This window comes from Perognathus longimembris, chromosome 9, assembly GCF_023159225.1.
Source record: "Perognathus longimembris pacificus isolate PPM17 chromosome 9, ASM2315922v1, whole genome shotgun sequence".
Lineage (NCBI taxonomy): Eukaryota > Metazoa > Chordata > Mammalia > Rodentia > Heteromyidae > Perognathus > Perognathus longimembris.
In genome coordinates this window covers 61,632,162-61,656,815 of record NC_063169.1, presented here as the reverse complement: position 1 = coordinate 61,656,815, position 24,654 = coordinate 61,632,162, and the positions used below count along the sequence as shown (strand labels likewise).

Sequence of the window (24,654 nt, the reverse complement as noted above, 5' to 3'; positions counted from 1 at the left end):
AATGACAGTTTGTGGCCTTGAACACAGGGCCTGAGTGCTATGCCTGAGCTTTCAATGCTCATGACTAGTACTCTACAACAGCTTCCCCTCCAGCTTTTTCTCTTTGGGTTAAATTGCAGATAAGAGTTTCATGGACTTTCCTGCACAGGCTGGCTTCAAACTGCAATTCTCGGACCTCAGCCTCCCGAGTAACTAGGATTATATGTGTGAGCCACCAGAGGCTGGCTGTCCTGGTGAATTTTGACCAAGCTCTACTCCCTGTTGCCTTTATCAAAAATGGCTCCAAGAACACACTGGAAAGAATTGATTCCAGGCAGGATTGTGGTGACTAGGCCCTGCAAAAACAGCTTGACACCAAATCCAGAAGTTAATTACTCACGTAATTATCCAAGCCTTTTATTTTTCAGGGTTAAGTCAAGCATCTCAGTGGGTAAGGTGTTGGCTCAGCTTGTTAGTTCATTGTAATTAGCTTTTAAGGATGATGCATTTTTTAAACTTGTTTTGTTTTAGCAAAACACAAATATTTAAATGTCTACATTATGTTTAGACTATATCCTCAATCTCCAAAATTGATCCAAAATATTTTGAATAAAGCAAAGCCTTAAGCCAATTCAACATAGTTCAACTTAGCACTCTAAATTCTACTGGGGCATGTTTTTGGTGCCGATACTGGGGCTTGAACTCAGGGCTTCCTTCTCTCTGCTTAGCTCTTTTGCTCATAGCTAGAGCTCTAGCTTGAGCTATGCCTCCACTAGCCTTTTACTGCTTTATTGGAGATAAAGAGTCTAATGGGTTTGTCAAACCATGATCTTCATATCTCAGCCTCCTGGGTAGCTAGAATTACAAATGTGCACCACCAGTGCACATCTAAATGTCATTTTTAATCATGTAAAATTCACCATGCTACAATTCTCCCTCCAGATCACCTTCATCGCCCAATAGAGTAGGATGTCTCTTTGTGCTTTGTCTGGGTTGCTCCTGGAAGCCCTGCATTCCACTTCCCCTGGGCTGCTTAGAAACACAGAAAGAGGTGCGAAGTTCCAGCTCTGTAGATCGAGGCTGTTCTACGAGGCGAGCAGGCAGACTGTTTGTGTACTTGTCTAAAGGCAGAGTTTAAAGTCTAGAAATACACCTACAATGTACATGCACTGACAGGGAGTAAAAGTTTTTAGGGACTAAAAGTGACAGCATTAGTCAGGCATGGCTCATACCTGTAATCCTAACTACTCAGGAGACTGAGATCTGAGGAACACAGTTCAAAGCCAGCCCAAGCCGAAAAGGCTAAGAAAATCTTATTTCCAATTAACCACAAAAATCCAGAAGTAGAGCCATGGCTCAAATGGTAGAGTACCAACCTTGAGGGCTACAGCTAAAGGACAGTGCACAGGCTCTGAGTTCAAGCCCAACTACTGGCACACATTGAAAAAAAGTTACAGCCTCGCAATGAAATGGGTTGTCATCAGGAATTCCTTCCACGGTGAATTACCTACTAAAAGAGAAAGGGAACTTGGAGTAAGATGCTAGTGTGGCTAAAAGATATATCACTTTAAACCAATCTAACATCCCTTGCAAAGACTCCTGAGCCTAAGATCTAGCCTAAGCTCTACTGGTTCCCAAATCCCTACACACTGCTCTTACTTGCCTGGAGTTCCATAGAAAGATTATCTGAATGCCCCAATCTGGCTTCTTACTTCTCTAACTAGATACAATTTAAAGAATGAACAGTCATGCTTCCCAGCCTGGTTGCAAATAGCTCCCATCAATTTTACCCACCACCAAGTTCTTACACCTTTGATGGAAACTAATTAAGCTCACGCAATGCATTGGTTTTCTGGTGGCTTTTTTCTCCCCAGACTGTCTTTGGTGTCTCTGGAACGGAGCACACTAAATTAGGCCCATCTGTCTAAATGGCAAGAAGGCTCTTTGCCCTCCAACAGGCAATCTTCCCTTCCCACCCAGGAGCTGCCTCTCAGGATTCCTGAATACTACGGGAACCCCAAATCATAGGCCAGCTAGAATTTGGGGGCGCATATCTGGTTATCAGCAATCATCGGCCAATTCTCGACCATCATGTTCTCATAAGGTGAAAACTCTCCAGGGAGACCACAGAGTTCACATGGAGCTGTCACTCCAGGTCAGCGTGGGGATGAGTAAGCACTAGGTGGTGGAGTGCATGCCTAGCAGGCATGGAGGTTCTAGGTTAGATCCCCAGTACCGCAAAAGGCAATATAAATTAAAAACCAAGTGCAATCTTCAACTTGCTGTTGTATAGCATTATTACTGACAGGTTTGTTTTCATCAGCTATGCTCCAACAGGGAAGCCTAATTATTTTAGCAGAGACAAAGTATCCTATGAGACATAAGGTTACTTTCTTAGAGAGAAGTAACTGCATTCACATAGGACAGAGTCAACAGTCCACGTGCCTGCATGGGCCACAGTGTTAGGCTGCCGGGACAAGGGCTCTCTACCCCCAATGGATACTTCTTGATTAGGCTAATGCCAGCTCTGCACACTATTGAATCAGTGAACTAATACTAGCCAGTCATGATGTGAGGTTGCTCGTGACCCAAGGACTCTACTTAGGCTGAGTTTAAGGAAATAAATAATGTGCTCTAGAATTCCCTGGGTTTGTGGGTATTTTTTTTTGGTAGGTTATGGAACTTGAATTCAAGGCCCCTAGGTGCTGTCCCTGAGCTCTTTTGCTTGAGGCTAGTGCTCTGTCACTTTGAACCACAGCTCCACTGGTGGTTTTTGAGTGGTTAATTGGAGATAAAAGTCTATGGGACCTTTCTTCCCAGAGTGGCTTCAAACCACAATCCTCTGATCTCAGCCTTCTGAGTAGCTAAGATTATAGGCATGAGCCACCTGTGCCTGGCTAGTGCTCAAGCATTCTACAAGCATCCTTGGGTGGGAATAAACCACGTTCACTTTGAGAGCTCTATGTGCATCCTTGGATAGAAACAAATGACGATCACGTAAGAGTATAGGTAGATAGATATCATATATCTAGGTATATAAATATAGTATATACACAGAAATATATATATATACATATAGATATCTGTACACAGATATACACGTATGTCTATAGATATACATATGTACAGGTATGTATATCTACATGTATATGTATCTATTTATGTATATATCTATGTGTATATATGTGTGTATATCAATAGATATGTACACACATATTGATATTGATATATATTTATGTAGCTATCTAATATGAGTGAATATATACTCATATATAATTCTCACATAGATACAATATATTATATAATAAATATTTAAATATATAATATACACATGTATGTATATATTAAATACTACACATATACAATTATATAGAGTATAGGATATATGTGAATATATATGAATATACATGAAATATAGATGTATAGATATATATATCTATATATAGATATATATATGTATAGATGTATAGATATATAGAAATATATATGTTTATAAACGGTACACAATTTCCTGTTGGTTACCTTCTAGATAAGGAAGCCCTTTATACAACATGGAAAATTATTAATACAAATTACCTATTCTTAATTTAAAATGAGTTGTTTAATTCTTGTTTTTTTCTGTTCCCATCCTAAGTCAATTTTGTAAAAAAAAATTAAAAATAGGCAAGTAAGTCTGGGCATTGTAGTTCACACCTGGAATCCCAGGACTTGTAAAGCTGAAGTAGAATATTTCAAGACCAGCCTAGGCTACATAGTAAGACTCTGTCTCAAAAACAATAGGAATAGGGGCTGGGAATGTGGCTTAGTAGTAGAGTGCTTGCCTTCCATGCATGAAGCCCTGGGTTCAATTCCTCTGTACCACACACATACAAAAAGCTGGAGGTGGTGCTTTGTCTCAAGTGGTAGAGTGCTAGCCTTGAGCAAAAGAAGCCAGGGGCAATGCTCAGGTTGTGAGTTCAAGCCCCAGGACTGGCAAAAAAACAAAAATAACAATAATAAAATAAAAATATGAAGGCCAAAAGATGCCAAAGGAGCTGTTGGGATGAGGCCCTGTGTGTGTGGTGGGGGGCGGGGTTCAGCTTACTCTTCGGCTCTCTCTGGGTGGAGCAGGTCCTCTGGCAGGAACACGCAATGACACCGTGGGTAGGACGGAACTAAAATGAACTGAATGTGTAGCAAGCTTACACTGTGAACTGTGATGTTCAGGTCAGGTGTTTCATGGCAAATGTAAATGAGAAACCAATGCACAGTGATCCTAAACTACTTTATTTGCTATTTGCCACACACAAGTTCAAAGGCGCTACTACTCACAAACATAAACGCCTTCACCAAGCAGCCAAATGTATTTCAGCGTCCCCAGGTGAGAGAGAAGAAGAGGGTGAACTACAATGAGATCTGGATGACAGGGAAGAACTGAGATAAAGGGTACAAACATTAAGTGACTTTTTCACTACAGGAAGACTCGATGCAGATTGAAAATGTCCACAGATGGCTGGGAATATGGCCTAGTGGTAAAGTGCTCGCCTCATATACATGAAGCCCTGGGTTCAATTCCTCAGCACCACATATCTAGAAAAAAGCCGGAAGTGGCACTGTGGCTCAAGTGGTAGAGTGCTAGCCTTGAGCAAAAAGAAGCCAAGGACAGTGCTCAAGCCCTGAGTCCATACCCCAGGACTGGCAACAAAAACAAAGCAAAAAAAAATAAAAAATGTCCACAGACACCTTAAAACTCATGTATGTGTTGTTAGGTCAGAGGTTAGGAGTACTTTTCTGCTTCTTTATTATTTTTTCCCCCAAAAACCAGAAGAGAAAAATGACAAAAGGAATTATCCTTTTTGTTAGTCACTATGGTGCTCTCTGCCCAACAGTAAAAACATCATGCACACGAGCGCGTGTATACCATTTCAGTCAGTCAGGGTCTCTAGTGCCTGGCTATTGTGTTCAAGGCTGCTATTTTACCCCTTGAGCCACAGTGTGACTTCCAGCTTCTTGCCAGTTAACTGGAGATAAGAGCCTCACCGAGTTTTCCGCCTGGGCTGTCTCTGAACTTTTATCTTTAAGTCTCAGCCTCCTGAGTATCTAGTAGTATAGACCTGAGTCTCCAGTGCCTGGCTTACAAACTGTAGCCAAGATTCAGCCATATTGTCCCGTCCAACACCTATTCAGCTTAACACCTGAAGAAAACCAGGGCTGTTCCTCCTGAGGATCTGATTTTTGTTTGTTTGTTTGTTTGTTTGTTTTTGCCACCTAGAGCGCAGCAGCCTGTGGTCAGTGCTCAGGCATGGCTGGGCCGGCAGAGGGACCAGGGGGCAGCTGGACCAGGGGCCCGCAGAGGAGTACCAGGCCCGGGGCAGCCAGCACCCCGCCCTACCCACTCACCACATCCAGGTCCTGCGACACGCGCCGCTTCCGCAGCTCCTCCATCCTCTCACACACGTCCGAGAAGCAGGTGTTGTAATAATCCGCATACTGCTGTGCCAGGTCATCGATGTTCCCCAGGGACCCGTCCTGAGGGCGAGAAAGAGACAGGAAAAACAGAGGTGGTTAAGCCGGTCCACCCTGACGGGCCAAGCGTGATCAAACTCACCGTGGACAGCATTGATGGGGCGAATGGCTGGTGGTGTTGGCTAAGCTGGCTGGGATGGCCAGGTTGTTTTCCTTGTAAGATGGAGTCCTCAGCACAGCTCTGTGAGACGGGACCTATTCCTTTCCTCGCTGTGCCCATGGCACAGTAGTTCCCAGAAGAGGACAGACTGCTCCCAGCATGCAGGCTAACAAGCAACAAAGCCAAATTGCTAACTAGGCCGGCCATGTTCACCAGTCCTCCTCTTTGCCTGCCTCGAGGGGTGGAGAGAGAAGCCAGGTAAGCACAGGGGCCATGACAGGGTCCCTGGTGCTCAGTGTGACCATGGCTAAACCTCCCAGAACCCATCGGGTGCTGGTGGTGCTGGAGCTCCAGGAGGCAGAGATCTGAGGCTCTCGGTTCGAGGCCAGCCTGAGCAGGAAAGCCCATGAGACTCTTATTTCCAATTAATCAGCAAAAAAAGACAGAAAAGGAGGTATGGCTCAAGTGGCAGAGCACCAACCTTGAGCAAAAAACAGCTACGGGACACGGGGCTAGGCCCTGAAATCGAGCCAGCATGGGAGAGGGGGTGAAGAAAAGACGGAAAGGGGGAGGGAGAGAGAGAGACAGAGAGATAGAGAGTGTGTGTATGTCTCACACTCCATGGAAAAAGTGCATCTGAGTATAGGACATATCGTCCCATGAAACCCTCAGAAAGTTGAAAATCCAGTCATTAGCGTGCCTATCCTCATTAATATTCATCACATTCAACAGACTTATTATTCATTCATTATTCCAAGTACAAGGGCAAGAGCACATGTTACAAGTTCACCTAAATAATAAGTAAACATGGCATCTGTCTCTTGACAGGAGCGAGCGCCCAGGCAGTGGCTCTGAGTCTCCGGCTCTGCTGCCATTCCCTGATGAATGGCCATGTGCTCATTTCTCAACCTGGAGGTGGCACTGAAATAATGATGGCGCCCACCAAGCACTGAGCACAGACAGGTCTGCCTGCGTGAATCATAGGGGCAGCCTGGTACAACTGCACGCGTGCAACTCTATTTAGCTCCCAGCATTCACTACAAGACTGTGTTTGTACCATCGTTCTCTCCAAGTGATGACAAGGATTTATACCCTCAGTCCATGTCTGAACACATAGAGGCTGACAGAAACGTGCGCATGTGTGTTCTGTCACTTCTGCTGTTAGGACACCTCTCTCTTCGGCCCACTTTACCTTCCAACCTGTGGCATTAAAAAAAAAGTGACTTTACCAAGACAACTGGGGAAATGCAACTTGCAGTCCACAAGTCATATCCAAGCCGGATACCAGTGGCTCACGCCTGTAATCCCAGCAACTCAGGAGGCTGAGATCGAGGACTGTGGTTTGAAGGCAGCTGAGACATATCTGAGACTCTCATCTCCAACTACTCAGCAAAAACCACAAATGGAGGTACGGTTCAAGTGGAAAAGCACCAGCTCTTAGCTGAAAAAGCTAAGCCAGAGTAGGAGACTGTGTGTTCAAGCCCCAGTAATGGCACACACACAGACAAATGGTATCCACATGTTCTAAATCAACCTTGCCCACAAGAACACATCTAACATGGCAAAGTAGCCTTGCACAACAATACATCTAACATGGCAAAGCAGCCTTGGATGCAAGTGGAATTGAGAGTTAAGATTTCTCTAGAAGCCTTCCTGCTAAAGTGGAAAACAAAACAAAAACCTCAGGCATAGTCAAGATGTGTGCATTCTCTGATTCTGGGAACTAAGAGAGAAGAGAAACAGAAATGGAAAGTCTTCTTTTTCACCAGGTTCTGCCTTCAAGGGAAGTGGCTCAAAGGACTTACTCCTGGAGCCGGGGAAGGAAGGACTCCCGAGGCTGGGAGGCCTTTGAGCATGTCTGGGCCACAGTCTCGTTCTCCTTGTCCCTCTCTGAGTAGACAGACTTGACACACACAGCAGGGGAGGCTGAGCATACCCTGGCCTTCCAGATGTTTTCCACCATGTTTCCAGTAGGGATTCACAAACTGAGAGTCAGCTGCACACACTAAAGGACCTGAGCAGGGCAATCCACCTGCTAACTCTCCCCCTACTGCCTCCGAGAAGGAACAGAGCTCTTGAGAGATGGAGGCGAACCAGAATATCTTAGGTGGAGTTCCAGGGCTATGGCATGATAATCAAGTCAGGATCTTGAGGCGGCCCTGACTCCATGTGCACCTCTGACCTCCCAACCGGTGTGTGCCCATTTCTGCCCCCATCTTCCCTGGCTGCCACCACCACCAAGACCTTGCTAAACACACCTGAGCAAGTCTCCCTGCACTGAGTGTTATCCATGCCACCTGCATCACGCACCCTACAAAACAAACCCCAACTGGATCAGCCCAGCTTTCAGCCTCCTTCAACTAGGATCCCAGCCGCAGCACCATCAGGAAAGGAGTTGAAGCCAGGTGCTGGTAGCTCCTACCTACACAGATGGCTGAGATCTGAGGGCTGTGGCTCAAAACCAGCCCAAGCAAGAAAGTCCCTGAGATTCTTATCTCCAGTGAATCACCAGAAACGAAGCTGTGGTTCAAAGTGGTAGAGCGCTAGCCTTGAGCAAAAAAGCTCAGAAACAGTGTCTAGGAAGGTCAAGCCCCAAGACTGACCAAAAAAAAAAAAGAAAAAGAAAAAGGGAAGAAAGAAAGGAATTGAGAGCTAGGGCCCGGTGTCTCACGCTTATAACCCTAGCTACCCAGGAGACTGAGATCTGAGGATCTTGGTTCCAAGACAGTACAGGCAGAAAATGTCCTTGAGATGTATCTCCAACTGAACAGCAAAAAGCTAGAAGGTGTGCTGGAAACAGGCGGCCCTGAGTTCAAGCCCCACCAAAACAAACAAACAAAAAGTGAACCACAGAGACAGCCACAGAGACAGCTCTGCTGTAAAGGAAGCCCAAAGGAAACCAACAGCCCCACACATCCAGAAGCGCAGGCAGGGCCCAGGGCGCTTTGAGGAGAAAGGGAGGATGTTCTTAGGGGGAGTCTGTTCAGACCACAGCTGACAGCTGTGGCTAACAGAGCACAGTACCAGCCCTGGAAGGCAAGGGCAGGAGTTGCTAGCTGTCCTGCTGAACCCTGGCAAGTGCTTGGCAGTTCCTAGGACAGGAGAAACTAAGCTCTGACAGCAGGCAGCAGCCTCTGTCACCTAGAGAAGTCTCTCCTCAGACATGCCCACGGGAGCACTTAGCACGGGCTTTCTTACCACAAGCTAGAGAAGACCCCGCGTGCCCATCAGCACATGCTTGTGGGTGGTAGTACTGACAATCACCGCACCTAACCCAGTCTTGTGCATCACATCCCTGGTCCCACAGCAACTGGGGCTCCATTCTAAGCTCTTCTGAGTGACTTGACTTGGCCATCCCCATCCATTTATGAGGGAGACAAACAACCCTGCCATCTTAGACCAAACACAAGTCAGCTTGTTGAAGGGGTGGCCTCCACCACGCTTCCTGCTGCTGGGGGTCCTGGAGTGGAGACCGGGCCCTCCTGTTCCCCCACATGGACAGAGGGCATGGTCCATGCCAGATCCCCCCAGCTCCAACCCCGGCTCCCCTCAAAACTAACCAGTTTTCCCATTCGGGCACCACATGACAAGACGTGAGTCCAGTACAAAAAAACTGAAATCAAGTGGCAGGGAGTGAGGGGTGTTGGTAGTGGGGCTTGAACTCGGGGCCTGAGTGCTATCCCTAAGCGTTTTCACTCAAGCCTGACATTCTACCATTTGAGCCACAGCTCCACTTTCAGCATTTTGATGGTTAATTGGAGATAAGTGTCTCTCTGGTTTGTCTTCCCCGGGCTGTCTTCAAACTGCAGTCCTCCGGTCTCAGCGATCTCAGCCTCCTGAGTCGTGAGGATTAGAGACGGAGCCACTGGTTGCCAGCTGAAATCAAAACTAGTTTTCCCCTTCTTTCCTCATGTTTTCCAAGGACATTGCCAAAACCTCCTCTTTGGTGATAGAGTTGCCAATCTACTGCTCTTTCTACCTTACCTACTGGTGTAGTTCATTCTCTTCCCCACTTTAAATCACTCCAAATTCCCCCAGTGTGGGGGCCTGAGAAACCTATCTGTGGCACATGAGCGAAAAGGCGGCCATTCAACTCACGTCAGGTCACAGCCTGCCCGTATTTCACACCTTCAATATGGTACTTGGGCACTGCTCCTGTGGCACTCAGCAGGTAATAATTTAGAGTGGGGTGGCACAGCTGCCTTGATGATGTCCCAAATCACTTTCCAGATGTGCAATGAGTCCGCCTAATTACCACGTGCAGATGCTGTGATGATTTCAACACCAGGAAATGCAATAAGTAAATAAATAAACTTGTGAGCTTTAATAAAGCAGGTCTTGTCTGACATCCTCAAAAGAAAAACAAAACAAAACATGGTTTCATGCCCAACTAAATAGAACCAATGAACAACTTTGTGATTTTTCTCTTCATCCACTCAAATTCCAGGCTCTTAAAAAATAAATAATAATAATAATAAAAAGGTAGGAAGCTAGGTATATAATGTATATAGTCTTGGTAATAGTGATGATACCCACTTTCCCCAAATTCGAGTGTATCGATAAAGTACTCACAGATTTAGGAATCAGTTCTTTCTGGGGGGAGGGGGGTTATTTTCATTTAAAAAAAATCCACACTCAAGATAATCTTGCAACCTTTACCTCACTCTTACCCTTCATATTCTCTTTTGTTGAGGTAGGTGTGGACTTATGCAGAAAACATTTCCTCCCACTAAAAGCATCTGCACCATGAGTGTGTCGGGAGTTTGGTAACTGCCGCTGGTGCCTCAACAGCAAAGACCCTCTGCATCTTTCTTCTCTCTACTGCGCAGGAAAAAGTAGGCTGACACCAGAGGCTCACACCTGAAATCCTAGTTTTTTAAGAGGCTGAGATCTGAGCATCACGATTCAAAGCCAGCCTGGGCAGGAAAGGCCATGCGATTCTTATATCCAAGAAACCAGTACAAATCCAGAAGTGAAGCTGTGGCTCAAGTGGCAGAGGGCTTGAGTAGAAAATGCCAAGTGAGAGTGTAGGGCCCTGAGTTCAATCTCCAGTACAGGGAAAGGAGGGGGAGAGGGGAAGGGAGAGGAGGGGAAGGGAGGGAAAACAAATGCAACTAATGTTCTAAAATAAACTTGTAACTTTAAGTCATCTCCATATTTACTATAAGAAAGAGTAAAAAAAAAAAAACCATGAAAACCAATTACGAATTTGAAACCTATTTTTTGTCTTGCAAGGTATTCTAAGTTTCTGGTTTCGAATGTATTACTTGCCTAATCAGTTTCACTTCTTTCTTATTTTTCACTTCTGGCTCTCATGCATTAGTCTAAAGCAGTATCAGTCTAGGTTTAGGAACACAGGAAAATTTTATTTCCACAAAGTATGTTTTTTAAGTAGACTTAAATTCTAAACCACAGTATTGTTTTACAGGAGTTTGCCTCATCTCTACTTTATTTTTTTTATTTTTATTTTTTGGCCAGTCCTGGGGCTTGGACTCAGGGCCTGAGCACTGTCCCTGGCTTCTTCTTGCTCAAGGCTAGCACTCTGCCACTTGAGCCACAGCACCACTTCTAGCCATTTTCTGTATACGTGGTGCTGGGGAAATCGAACCCAGGGCCTCATGTATACGAGGCAAGCACTCTTGCCACTAGGCCATATCCCCAGCCCCTCATCTCTACTTTAAACAGACAATAAAACAGACAGATATACATAAGTTCAAATCCTCTCTTTTTTTTTTTAAATTACAAAACTGAATCAGGACATCAGGTACTAGTGGCTCACACCGGTACTCCTAGCTACTCAGGAAGCTGAGATCTAAGGATTATAGTTTGAAACCAGCCTAGGCAGACAAATCCAAGAGACTCTCTTGAACTAACCAGCAAAAAGCTGGAAGGAGATGTATGGCTCAAATGGTAGAGAACCAGGCTTGAATGAAAAACTAAACTAGAGCTGGAGGCACCGAGCTCCAGCTCCACTATCAACACAAACAAAAACAAAAGGTGGGGTCATGACATCAGAGTCCAAGGCCACCCAAGGTATTCTGATGTAATTAAATCAATGGCCCACTACCAAGGGCAACTGCAGGCAAGCCATTCCACAACAAGAGTGCACATTTGGCACATGTAGGAAATTGCAGCCAACATAACCATACAGGGACAAGGTGCTCTGAACCAAACATCCAAGAGATGGTGAACTGTTACAGTACTCAAGAAGGAAAGAAAAAGCGCACTGTTCCCTCAGTAAGTGATTTAGCAGCGTTTCTAGGAAAGGACAAAAGTATGCAAAGTGAAGGTATATGTGTCTTTATTTTGGTTTGGGTTTTTTTTTGTTTTTTTTTTTTGCCATTCCTGGGGCTTGAACTCAGGGCCTGGGCACTGTCCCTGGGCTTCTTTTGCTCAAGAACACTCTGCCACTTGAGCCACAGTGCCACTTCTGGCTTTTTCTGTGTATGTGGCGCTGAGGAATTGAACCCAGGGCTTCATGCATGCTAGACAAGCACTCTACTGCTAAGCCACATTTCCAGCCATACTTGCATTATTTTTGCTCTCCCCTTTCCTCAAATGTCACTGAAGGCTTCATAGAATACCTTGACACGTAACCCATACTTTACAAATGAATGCAAATGAACTTGCCAGTCTGCTATTTTATGTATCTATCTACAAAGAAAGAAAGAGGCCCATGGGAAAACCCAAACGTGTATGTAGTTCAAACGTCTCAGAAACTGGGGGGTAGGGGTGGGGAACAAACAAGCCTCTGCTTGTTTATTGGTTGTTCTCTTTTGTACTTTTCAGTACAATATGATACATTTTATGTAATATGAGTTATACATTATGTTTACATTGCTCCTTGTTCTGGAGTGAGAGATTAATAGACAGATATCCCACATGCCAAATCCATTAAAAAGAAATCACCACAATACACTGAAGCCTAGATGATTTCCTGATGGACTTTACATTGTTTCATTCCTGTGTGTGTGCACATGCACACACACTGATCCTAAGAACCAGGAGGCTAAGTGTTGTGTCTCTGAACTTTTGTGCTCAAGGTTAGCACTCTACCACTTAAGCCACAGCTTCACTTCTGACTTTTTGCTCATTAATTGGAGTTAAGAGTCTCATGGAGTTACGTGCTTCAAACCATGATCCTCAGATTTCAGACTCCTTGTTTTGTTTTGTTTTTTTGCCAGTCCTGGGGCTTCGACTCAGGGCCTGAGCACTGTCCCTGGCTTCTTTTTGCTCAAGGCTAGCACTCTGCCAACTTGAGCCACAGCGCCACTTCTGACCTTTTCTATAAGTGTGGTACTGAGGAATCGAACCCAGGGCCTCATGTATACGAGGCAAGCACTCTTGCCACTAGGCCATATTCCCAGATTTCAGACTTCTGAGTAGCTAGAATTACCAGCGCCCAGCATGTGTTTTATTCTTAGCTTAAAGATGATGAAGTAATAAACACCTTTTAGCAACCTTTCAGGTAAAACTGCCACAAGCATATACAAGACTTTTAATTCCGCTTCCCTTGTTTTGCCTGGCTGGATTTGTGCAATGTCACTGTTGGTCTGGGCTCTGTCCTCCCAGCCCAGCCTGTCACTGTGGAGAAATTCACTAAATATGGAATAATTACTGTCAAATATTTTTCTCTAATGTGTAATTCCTAGCACCTCTGCAGATGGTTTGAACTGGAGTACAGTTAAGGAAAAATGTTTAACATATAACAAATAAAAGCACATGCTCAAGGGACCCATGAGCTGATGTGACGGTTGGAGGCGCTGGGGGCGACGTGCCCACACAGCAGATGGCTGAGGACTGACTTCATACCTTCCGATTCCCTCTCCAAAACCTCCCACCACTTGCCCGAGCCTACATGTCATTCTCGCTTGGCCAATGTGGCCGCGGTGATCCTGCCTGCGCTCCCAAGCCAGGTCCCCGTTCACACACTAGGCCACCGCTGAGGCACAAACGCTTCGCAGAAGGCAGGCTCCCACCTGTCATCTTAGCTGGTCGGGAGGCTGAGGCTTGAGGATCCCAGTTTGAAGCCAGCCCAGGCAAAAAGCCAGTGAGGCTCTTACCTCCAATCAACTACTCCGAAAACACCCAAAGTGTTGCAAGATTGAAAGCGTCACTGTGGCTTAAACAGTAGAGCACTAGCCTTGGACAAAAGACGCTCAGGACAGTGTCCCGGTCCTGAGTTCAAGCCCCACGAAAGACATAAACACATACACACCAAAAAAACAACAACATAAAAATAGGCATTTTCAGTACTTGTAAGATAACTTTAAGTGAAAAGTTGTAAGGCCTTTCTTGTTTCCAAACAAATAAGCAACTGCAGGTAATTAAGGGTGGTGGGAGCTAAGGTTAGCGCATGTTCAGGAGCTCAGGAATGTAGACTTTCATGGATGGGAAATGCAGTGAGGGTCAATAGAGTGTGTGTTACTGTACTTGATCACAAGGTAAAACATTCACCCACAGGAAATCTGCGACAAAAGCTTGAAAGTCACCTGTGCCGTTCATGTCCCTTATCAGTGGGCGTGGTGGTACATGGCTGTAATCCCAGCAGTCAGGAGGCTGAGCCAGGAGAAGCACACGTGAGTGAGGCCAACCTGGGCCACATAACAAGACTCTGTTTGCAAAGGATTGGGTAGGAAGAGGAGAAAGGGAAATAGAAAGGAAAAAGAAGTCCCAGTAGACGCATCTTTCCTTCTCTTCTCCCTCCGTTAGGGCCAACACGACCCTAAGTGCAGAAACTTGAGATTTTAAGCAAAATAAGAAAATAATGGAAATAAGAAAATAATGGAAAACAACAGTAAATCCTCTGTACCTGTTAGAAATGAACTGGAAGAGCTTGGTGTAAATATAAGCAAGCACAGTTAACTGGCTATGGGGAAGGGAAGCTAGAATAAATGAGGTGAGAGGGGGCAGACTTGGCCTATAGCCCAGCCTCAGATTCAAACCCCAGCGTCAAAACCAAAACAACGAGAAGCAAAGGACTCTATGTAGTCTGGCACCTCTCACACACTGATTGCCACGTGTGGAAAACACAGTGATGATGGCTAGAAGTCTTGCTCTTCAACAGGTTAAAGGGTTTCACTAACTCAAATATTATGTACTAAACACCTACTATGCTCCCGATGCCGTGCTAGGTGGGAAGGATACAGACTAAAATCACGAAACATGCACCTGTTTTATTATGAGAAGAACCAAGTGTGACCTGGCGCCAGTGGCTCCCGCCTGTAATCCTAGTTACTCAGGAGGCTGAAATCTGAGGATCACAGTTCAAAGCCAGCCCAGGCAGAAAAGTCCCTGTGAGTCCCTGTGTAAAGATGAGTAAGTAGGATCCCAGTGGCTCCAATAAACCACTCAAAAAAGCCGGAATTAGTGCTGTGGATGCAGTGGTAGAACACTAGCTTGGAGCACAAGGAGGCTCAGGGACAGTGCCCAGGCACTGAGTTCAAGGCCCACAACCGACCAAAAAGAAAAGAAAGGCAAAAAAGACGTGTGCTCTTTATTTTAATGCAGTTGGACGGTTCAGTCCCAGGAAGCTAAGGGGATTTACTAAGCTGTGTTCATAACATAAGGTCTCAGTGATAGAAGCTCTAAGAGCTTGAAAGGTGCCAGTGGCTCACGCCTGCAATCTGAGCTTTTCAGAAGGATGAGATACGAGGACCACAATTAGAAGACAACCTGGGCAGACAAATCTGGGAGCGTTTTATCTCCAACTAACCAGCAAAAAGCGGGAAGTAAAGGTGTAGCTCAAGTGGTAGATAACGCCAGCCTTGAGAGGAAAAAAAACAACAAGTGAGAACATAAGGCCCTGAATAAGCCCCTGTATCCGAAGGGAGGGAGGGAAGGAGGGAGAGAAGGAGGGGAAGGAAAGAAGAGGGAAGGAGGAGGAGGGAGTGACATGTAAAGAAAGGAACGAGGACACACTCATCACACGCTTTTTTAAAGCATAATATTGAACAAGACTCCAAATGGACATTCGGGTTCCGCAGATGGCAATTTGGGACTGAACTCATTTTCCATTTCTAAACTGCCCTGTGCTTGATGGAGTCCGTCACACATTTGGAAAGAACAGCATGGTTAGTTGGGTGGGAATGAAGTCATAATTCTACACCAGATTTACAGATTTGGACAAACATGAAGCCGCTTGGCGCATTCCCAAGGCCGCCTTTGGCACATGACCCTGAGAACATGGCACTTTCATTAAATACTGAGCCAATCGAGAGCTGACTGGGAAAAAAAGAGTGAGAATTTTGGAAATGGATATACCAATGGCAGAACTATCGCACACTTCCTAACGACGTATGACACACTACAACATCCCTGTTGGCTGTGCTCTGTGAAGATCTTGCCCTAGCCCAAGAGGGGTGACACTTGTGCGGAGTCAGCCGGCCTGGACCTTGCCTCCGCCCTCCTCTCTCTCCTTATACAACTCATTCCTGAGATCAGCAGCCCAGACATCTCAACCAAAATTGACTGACGCATACGACTAAACTTGATTCAACCATTGTATTGGAGGGGGACCATGCCAAAACCCCACATTCTTTTAAAAAGGGAGGCTCTCATCAATAATACCAGCTATTTAGGAGGCTAAGATCTAAGGATCACGGTTCAAAGCCAGCCTGGGCAGGAAAATCGATGAGACTTTTATCTCCAATGAACTAACAAAAAAAATCCAGAAGCAGAGCCATGACTCAAGTGGTAGAACACTAGCCTTGAGCAACAGAGGCTCAGTGACAGCTCCTATGACCTTTCAATCTCTAGGGCTGATACAAGAGAAAAAAGTCCTAACAGGTAACACCTAAGTGGTCTTTGTATGGCATCTGACCTTGTGCCATTCATGCATATGATTTTGATTTGTCACAGTATCACAAGGTCAAGCCAAGCACCAGTGGCTCACTCCTATAATCCTCACTACTCAGGAGGCTGAGATTTGAGGATCAAAGTTCGAAGTCAACTGGGCAGAAAAGCCTGTGAGATTCACCTCCAACTAACCAGCAAAAAGAGAAGCGAAGCGCTGTGGCTCAAGTGGTGGAGTGTCTATCTTGAGCAAGATAGCTAAGAGAGGATGCAAGGCCCCGAATTCAAACACATTATTACCAGCATAAAAACAAATCAGAGTCAGGAGGCTGGGGCTGGAATCTGGCCTAGTGGTACAGTGCTCACCTCGTATACATGAAGCCCTGGGTTCGATTCCCCAGCACCACATATATAGATAAAAGCCAGAAGTGATGCTGTGGCTCAGTGGTAGAGTGCTAGCCTTGAGCAAAAAGAAGCCAGGGACAGTGCTCAGGCCCTGAGTCCAAACCCCAGGACTGGCAACAAAAACAAAACAAATAAACAGAGTCAGGAGGCTAGGCCCACTTAGTTCACAGATGAAATGAGATCCACTCGATTCAAAATTCTAATGGCTAGAAGAGAATGGTTCTCTGACATACCTCTCTCTACGGTTGGAGACATTTGTAATTTCCCACCACAGAGGGCTTTTAAAAGATGGCTTTTATTTGTGTAGGTGGATTTGTTGCCAGGAGACTTGAGAGTTTTTGAATGCACCATCTAGGACTCATTCATTTCACCCGCTCTGTATCTAACAGCTCTGTATCTAACACCATCGAGGCACCTGATATTCTAGAACTTGCCTAAGCAAACAGCTACCAAAGGTACATGGGAATGAATGAATGAATGGAAGTCAGCGGGACTGACCTCATCCCTTCCCGAGAGTGCCATAAAATTCATTCAGCAATTATGAAGTGAGAGACTGCCCACAAAGCCAGCATTCTGACACATAATGAGCCCAGTGACCTTGCACCCACAGTACAGTCTCAAGAGTGAGACATCAAAACAGGAACTTTATCCTCAGAAAGCATGACAAGAGAAGAACTGAGCTCCCAGACTGAAGCAACAATGATAATTTCTTTTTACATTGGAAGGGCAGTGTAACCTGTCGCAATAGGAAAAGCCTCAAGAGTCAGACTGCAGGTGTGGCAGGACAGGGAGACAGACAAGGATATGGATTTGTGGCTGCTTCATAAATTCAAAGACCACAGACAGCTATGTAAGCTGAGCGAGCTGATGCAAGTGCCTTGCTTGAAAATTAGACATCCTGCTCCTGTTGCACTCGCTTCAGTGATGACCGAATCACAGAGATTCTGAAAGCAGTGACCCTCCTTTCAGTACCTTTGCATCGCACATAAAAACCGATTCACATAGAGCTCTCAGTTAGGATCTGTGAATCAATAGCGCCTTGTCCTTCTCCGGGGAGAAACTCTGTTAACAAATGGGGAACTGATCCAGGAAACTCATCTGCTCCTTGCCTGCTTCTGCTTTATTATATTTCTGTCCAGTTATGAAACCATTAATTCTGCTGACCCCAATAAAGTGGCCCTCTCTAGAGAAGCCGGCCCATGTCTGCCTCTTACCCTCCCCAACCTGTCCTAGGAAGCTTGCAGCTTCCCCCAGAGAGTGAAAACTTGCTGGGTCATGAATCCTTTTCCCAGACATGGCTTCAATCAGAGAGAAAAAAGCTTGACAGAGTAAAAGACATAAGGAAAAATCATGTGATGGATGAGAACTCCAGCAATGGAATTAGCTCTTCTATCAGACCTCTACTCTGCGATTTAACTAGCTAGTGATGGGGGGGGAGGGGGACCCGTGCACACACGTGTGCCTGTCAATACTGGGCACTATCCCTTAGGTTATCACTCAAGGCTAGTGCTCTACTGGCTTTGAGCCACAGCTCCACTTGCACCTTTTTTCATGTTTCATTGGAGATACATGGACTTTCCTGCCTGGGCTGACTTTGAACCACGAGCCAGGATTATAAGCATGAGCCACTAGTACCCAGTCAGGGTAAGATAACTTTGTACCAAATCTCTTATTTCATCGTCTAAACAATGGTCACAACACTGCTTCCCAAAGACTGTAGGGGATTGAAATGAAATAATAATTGATCTATACCCTTAGCTGAACATCTAGCACTTAGCAAGCACTAAGAAAGTCATTCTTTTCCAACAGGAAGCAGAAATGTCCTATTAACTGATAGAAGCCAGTTATATCACACGGTGGGCACAGATTTCCACTCAGTGTAAACCCAGACACCTAAACTTTAATACAAGCAAGGGTCTTAAATATGATCTCATCAAGGAGTTCATTGTAAAGATGAGTAAGCAGGATCAGAGTCACAACTTTTGAGTGCCTTGTCTTAGACAAGCAAATGAAGCCTCCATATAATAGCACAGAAATGATCAATCTCCAGACAGTTCCACTGGTTGCTGATAATTCTTAACGTGATGAGGTCCTAGATCTTCTTGAAATCCAAAGCATTTTTGTTTTGTTAAACCAATAGAATTAATGGGAGTGTGATTAAAATTATTCAGGTCTTATCTTTTCATACCTTGACAGAATAAAAAGAGTGAACATTTTGAAGCCAACTCAGCTATATTTAAAAAGCACTCATTAAACCAAGAACTTATGTAGCTAATCCACTGACATTCCCATCTATCAGGCAAACCAGTTTAAAAAAAAAAAAAAGAATTACCTAGAAAAGTCACTAGTTCCCTCCACTAGTCCAGTGATAGCAAGAAAACAATTATACATGCAATCCAGGGCACAGAATACATAAAGCTCCCTTCCTGGTAAATGAATGGTGGACAGGGCCCATCCTTGGGGAGAAAGGAGATCTGTTTGCTCTTACTTGCTACAAAGGATTTGAGAGCCTTCCGTGTAGGTGACACCAATTGGACGCTATCTTTCCAACATCAGGGAGAAATCAAAGCACCCAGAAGACTTGAAAGTGATCCTCCCCATCCCACCCCACCCCCCCCCAAAAAAACCCTCTTCATTTCACACCTAACCCTTTCCTAGCACATTTGTGACATCTGCTCTTTCAGCAAGCACAATCATACTGCAGCAAACAGTGCCCGAAGGAATCCACTGCGGGGCTTGATCGCATGCGCCAAATGCCAGCCACAGAGTGATTATTTCATACCACGTGGTGACCCCTAACATACAGGAATCAGATTGACAGAACGTCTGCCCCACAAAATTACTCTTCCATGTATGTATGCATGTATCTACAGAGACAACTATCTCTCTACCACCCGTTCACGTAACTACATAAAATACCACACATGACATAATGGCCACATTTTCATTTCAGTTTCTTTGGGGATGAAAGTTCTTTCCTTACCACATCATTTCCCCTCGAGATGATCTCAATTTTTATCCCTAAAGACTTTTGGTCTCTACCAAGAGTATAATGTGAAAGCATCAGGAACACAGGGGCCTGCTCTAACTCTGATTTTTAAAACATCTTGGAAGCTGAGTGTGGAGAGTATCTTCTCTGTACCATGTTCTGCACAGGGTTTTATAGTGTGTACAACAGTCATCCTACGCCTGAGAAAACATCCATAAAAAATAAATCTATCTACAGTCAATTTGTACCATTCTCCCAAGCCAGTTATCATGAGAATGAAAACATCCACTTGGATGTTTTTTTCAGAGGAGCAATGGATTTCACTAGACAATAAACATTATTAACCTGTCATAAAATCTTGGTGGACGTTGTGCTGGTCATCGTTTGCCTGGACATACCCTCCACGTTGTCATCACTTCCTGGATTTACAATGAAGCACCTTCTACAAGGAAATGAACGAGCTAAGACTTGACCGCCTTTCTCTCTCATTTCTTTATGCTCTTTGATGGCCCTATAAAAAAATAGAGCAATTTCACTTTCTTCTCTGTGATGTGGATAAGACATATGTTTAATTGTGTAGGAAGCCTAGAAAGAAAACCACATGTGTTATCAAGACCATTGTGTTCATTTGTTAAGTGCTGACTGTGCTGGGATGGGCTGGGATTTTCCATTCACAAAGCACAGCAGTGTGTGTGTGTGTGTGTGTGTGTGTGTGTGTGTGTGTGCACGCACCAATACTGGAGTTTCAACACAGGGTCTGGGCACTGTCCCTAAGCTGTTTTGCTCAAATTGGCAGCATTCTACCACTTGAGCCGAAGCTCCAACATCTGGATTTCTAGTGGTTAATCGGAGATAAGAGTCTCACATACTTTACTGCCTGGGTTGGCTTCGAATTACAATCCTCAGATCTCAGCTTCTTGAGTAGCTAGGAATACAGTGTAAGCCACTAGTGCCCAGCTAACAACTGCATTATATGAGTCATTTAAAGATTGATCTTCCTCCTTGTGAACACAGCAGTTGCAGATGTGTTAAGATCTGAGGCAGACCACACACACCTCACTTACCAAGCGAGGCCTCACAATCCTATCCGTCTAAGAGTGAAGGTCACAGACCTCACCATGACCTCAAACATGGCCCACTGTCCCCAACCACACTTGACTAGAACTCCATCATGGCAAACCTTGTCAGTATTGGCCAGGCCTTTGAACTTGCACCTCTCCACCTGCACTGAGTCCCAGTTCCCAGCCCTCACCCTTGAAGCTTTTCCTGGACACCTTTTTCTCAAGGGACTTCCCATCTAAGACTGTAACCCTTTCCCCTCTACCCATCTGCTCTCCAACCCCAATCTTGGCCAATGGCTCCTCTTCTACTTTTCTCATCTAAAATAGTAAAGTCTTGATATAAATAGACTAAGTAAATGAATGGATAGATAAAAAAGCAAATGGGAGAAGGTAAAATGATCAGAGCTGGGTGCAGGGGGTGCTCAGGCCTGTAATCCTAGTCACTCAGGAACACTGAGATGTGAGGATCACAGTTCCAAACCAGTCTGGGAAGTCCATGAGACGTATTTCCTAGTAATCCCCAAAAAGCCAGAAGTAGAGCTGTGGCTCAAGTGATAGAGCACTAGCCTTGAGTAGAAAAAGCTAAGAGATAGCACGTAGGCCCTGAGCTCAATACTGGCACTAAAAAAAAAAATAAGTAAATAAAAAAGAAAATGATCAGTCAAGAAGCACAGTGCCAGGGACTGTGCTCTGGACCTTGGGCAAATGAATATGAATAATTTATATCCTGCTGTATATATTTCATTTTCCCTTTAAGTAACATGTCTGTCTTCAGTCCTCAGACTTAAAAGTAACTAGTAAGTTTTAACTTCTGAAAGCCTCCTGGCTTCATTATAATTTAAAAAGCCAATACGAACTCTGCCAGGTGCATTATGGATGTGTACCATCCTGTTCTCTTTGTATGGTTTCAAAAGAAACAAATGGAACAGAGTTCAAGGTGTTAATTACATAAGCTTATTAAAAAAACAATCCCCCAAGAGGTGTCAGCTCTAACACTTAGCACTTTTAAGTTTTCATGGTTTATTGGTTTTAGACATGTGAGAAAGTCAAATGCAATAAGCATAATATTGCAAAACAGCCACTACTAAAAGCGAACGATTTCACTCCATAGCCTATGAACTGCTCTAGTCTGTGCCTGAAAGAACCGGGCAGCTGAAACAGGTTATTACACGCTCCCCACAATCGTGGTTCCGGATCTGTGCTGGGAAAATGCTGCGCCTCTTCCTGGAGCCCCAATTTAAACAAGGAAAAGACGCTCTTACACTGCTCCTTTGCAAAACGGAGTGAGAATTGTTCCAAGGCGCTGTGCATACCTGGCCATAAAGGACGTGTGTGTGTGTGTGTGTGTGTGTGTGTGTGTGTGTGTACCAAATGGATAGGTTTTTATATTGCAATTAGAGACAACATTCTATAAACAACTACTATGGGGGGGGGGCAGTTTGTGTTAATGAATGTCCCAGAATAAGACCTCCAAGCTCCAGTCAGGGTCACTTCACAGGATCCTTCACTGGGTCTAAAGACTTAATTCACCACCCTGCTGGGTCATGATGGTGGATGGAAGCCTCCCTACTTTCAATCCTTCCTTTCTTTCCTTTGTACCCCAAGACCTGGCTCTGGGCCTGGCTGAGGTCAGGGCTGTACCTACCTGCCTACAAGACAGGAAGGACTGTGCACCAACAACTTTGTTTCCTAAAGACAGAAATTCAGAAAATGGTTAGGTGCCAAGAGCCCCTGCTTATAATCCTAGCTACTCAGGAGGCTGAGACCTAAGGAATATTTGAAGCCAGCCTGGGCAGGGAAGTCCATGAAATTCATTCATTCATTCATTCATTCATTCATTCATTTATTTTTGGCCAGTCCTGGGGCTTGAACTCAGGGCCTGAGCACAGTCCCTGGGAATATTTGAAGCCAGCCTGGGCAGGGAAGTCCATGAAATCTATTTATTTATTTATTTATTTTTGGCCAGTCCTGGGGCTTGAACTCAAGGCCTGAGCACAGTCCCTGGCTTCTTTTTGCTCAAGGCTAGCACTCTGCCACTTGAGCCACAGCGCCACTTCTGGCCGTTTTCTATATATGTGGTGCTGAGGAATCGAACCAAGGGCTTCATGTATACGAGGCAAGCACTCTTACCACTAGGCCATATTCCCAGCCCCTCCATGAAATTCTTATCTCCAATTAATCACCAAAAATCCAGAAGTAGAACTGTGCCTTAAGTGGTAGAGTGCCAGCCTAGAATGAAAAAGCCAGAGGGCAGAGCCCAGGCCTGAAGTTCATGCCCTATTACTGGCATAAAATGAACAAATTTTCAGAAAATGCCTTAAAGAAAAGAGACTGTCAAATAATTTCAACCTTACTTCATGTTCTCATAAACATTAGCTCAGTGACACTATCTTCTTCTGTTGTCCCTCTTGGTGGCAACAAAGTTCTTCAGAGGTAAAACAGAAGAAAGAGGAAGATTATGCAGTCCTGAAAACTAGTTCTAGCACAGTGATATTTAGGATGACCAAGAAGCAGAGACTAGGCACAAGGCAAGTGGTATCATACTTCAATAATTTTTTTCCATTCCAAAATTCACTACCCCAGTGTTTACTCGGACTATCTTATTAATTTGAAACATACTTCTGAAAAGCTATGAAAAATTAAATGGAAAGCAGAGTGAAAGTTTACTGGGAGAAAACCAAGATGGCACAGTTGAGAGGAAAAAGCAAAGGAAAAGCCCCAAATGACACATTTCCACCTAGTGTTTTCAAAAACAGGGACACATAAGGACTCTGGGTTTGAGACTATTTTAAAATTTTTCCACTGCTGACTTCTGTGCAAATCTCCTCAGAATTCTAAATGTTGCCAACTACCTTTAAATCTCTAATGACAAATAGTTGCCTATGTGTTTCTCAGGACTGCATTGGATTTAGTACATATCCCACTATTTGTTTTTCAGCACGAGATGGACAAACAGACTTAAATGGCCAGAGAATAGTTCATCTAGAAGGGACATTTGAGAGATCACTTGATTTATCCCTCAATCCATCTTCACCTCAACTTTCCATTTACAAAAGAGGAAAAATGTTACTTAATAAATGCCATTTGCTATTAACAAAATATCTATTGTATGGGGTCTTTTTCTTTAAGGAGTTACATGCTTCCCCACACCCCAAAGAACAGGAAGAACCAGTGTAGCAAAATGGTCAAGATACCTAGCTAGCTCTGGCCTCAAGCTTTAACTGAGTTATTAAATTTATTTGTACCTTGGAGAGAGATATCTGCCTCATGAGTCAACACTGCTAAGCAAACATGACAACCCATGCCGAGCTTGCTTGCAACAGCTTGTACCAAAAACTCAAGAAACAATTGCTCTTATCTTTAACAACTACCATCGCTACTTGTAAGTTCATGAACTATCATGACCAACTCTTACATGTCACCTCCAAATGTGTTTCTGCATCATAATAAAATCACCCATATCCAAGAAGAAATGGTTTCAATGTAGGACGCTGATGACTTTTTTAAAAAAAGTGTATTGAAGCTGGCTCTAGTAGCTCACACTGGTAATCACCCTCAGGAGGTTGAGATCTGAGCCAGCTTAGGCAGGAAAGTCCATGATACTCTTATATCCAATCAAATAGCCCTGGGGCTTGAACTCAGGGCCTGAGCACTGTCCCTGGCTTCTTTTTGCTCAAGGCTAGCACTATGCCACTTGAGCCACAGTGCCACTTCTGGCCGTTTTCTGTTTATGTGGTGCTGGGGAATTGAACACAGGGCCTCATGTATACAAGGCAAGCACTCTTGCCACTAGGCCATATCCCCAGCCCCTTGGTCAAGTT

The 24,654-nt window shown here is 44.6% G+C and overlaps 1 protein-coding gene and 1 long non-coding RNA gene across 3 annotated transcripts in view; one reads left to right on the top strand and one right to left on the bottom strand.

Annotated features, from left to right (window-relative positions):
• The window catches only part of Sash1 (SAM and SH3 domain containing 1), a 154,894-nt gene that overhangs the window by 111,562 nt on the left and 18,678 nt on the right, over positions 1-24,654 (bottom strand). For both annotated transcript variants that reach the window (XM_048354259.1, XM_048354260.1), the window contains exon 2: positions 5,359-5,487. In XM_048354259.1, the coding sequence (XP_048210216.1) occupies positions 5,359-5,487 (129 nt within the window). The remainder of the gene's footprint in view (positions 1-5,358; positions 5,488-24,654) is intronic.
• Positions 1,393-17,477, top strand: LOC125357386. The gene is made up of 3 exons (XR_007212139.1): positions 1,393-1,865; positions 5,629-5,640; positions 17,464-17,477. It is a non-coding gene; the product is annotated as an uncharacterized LOC125357386 (long non-coding RNA).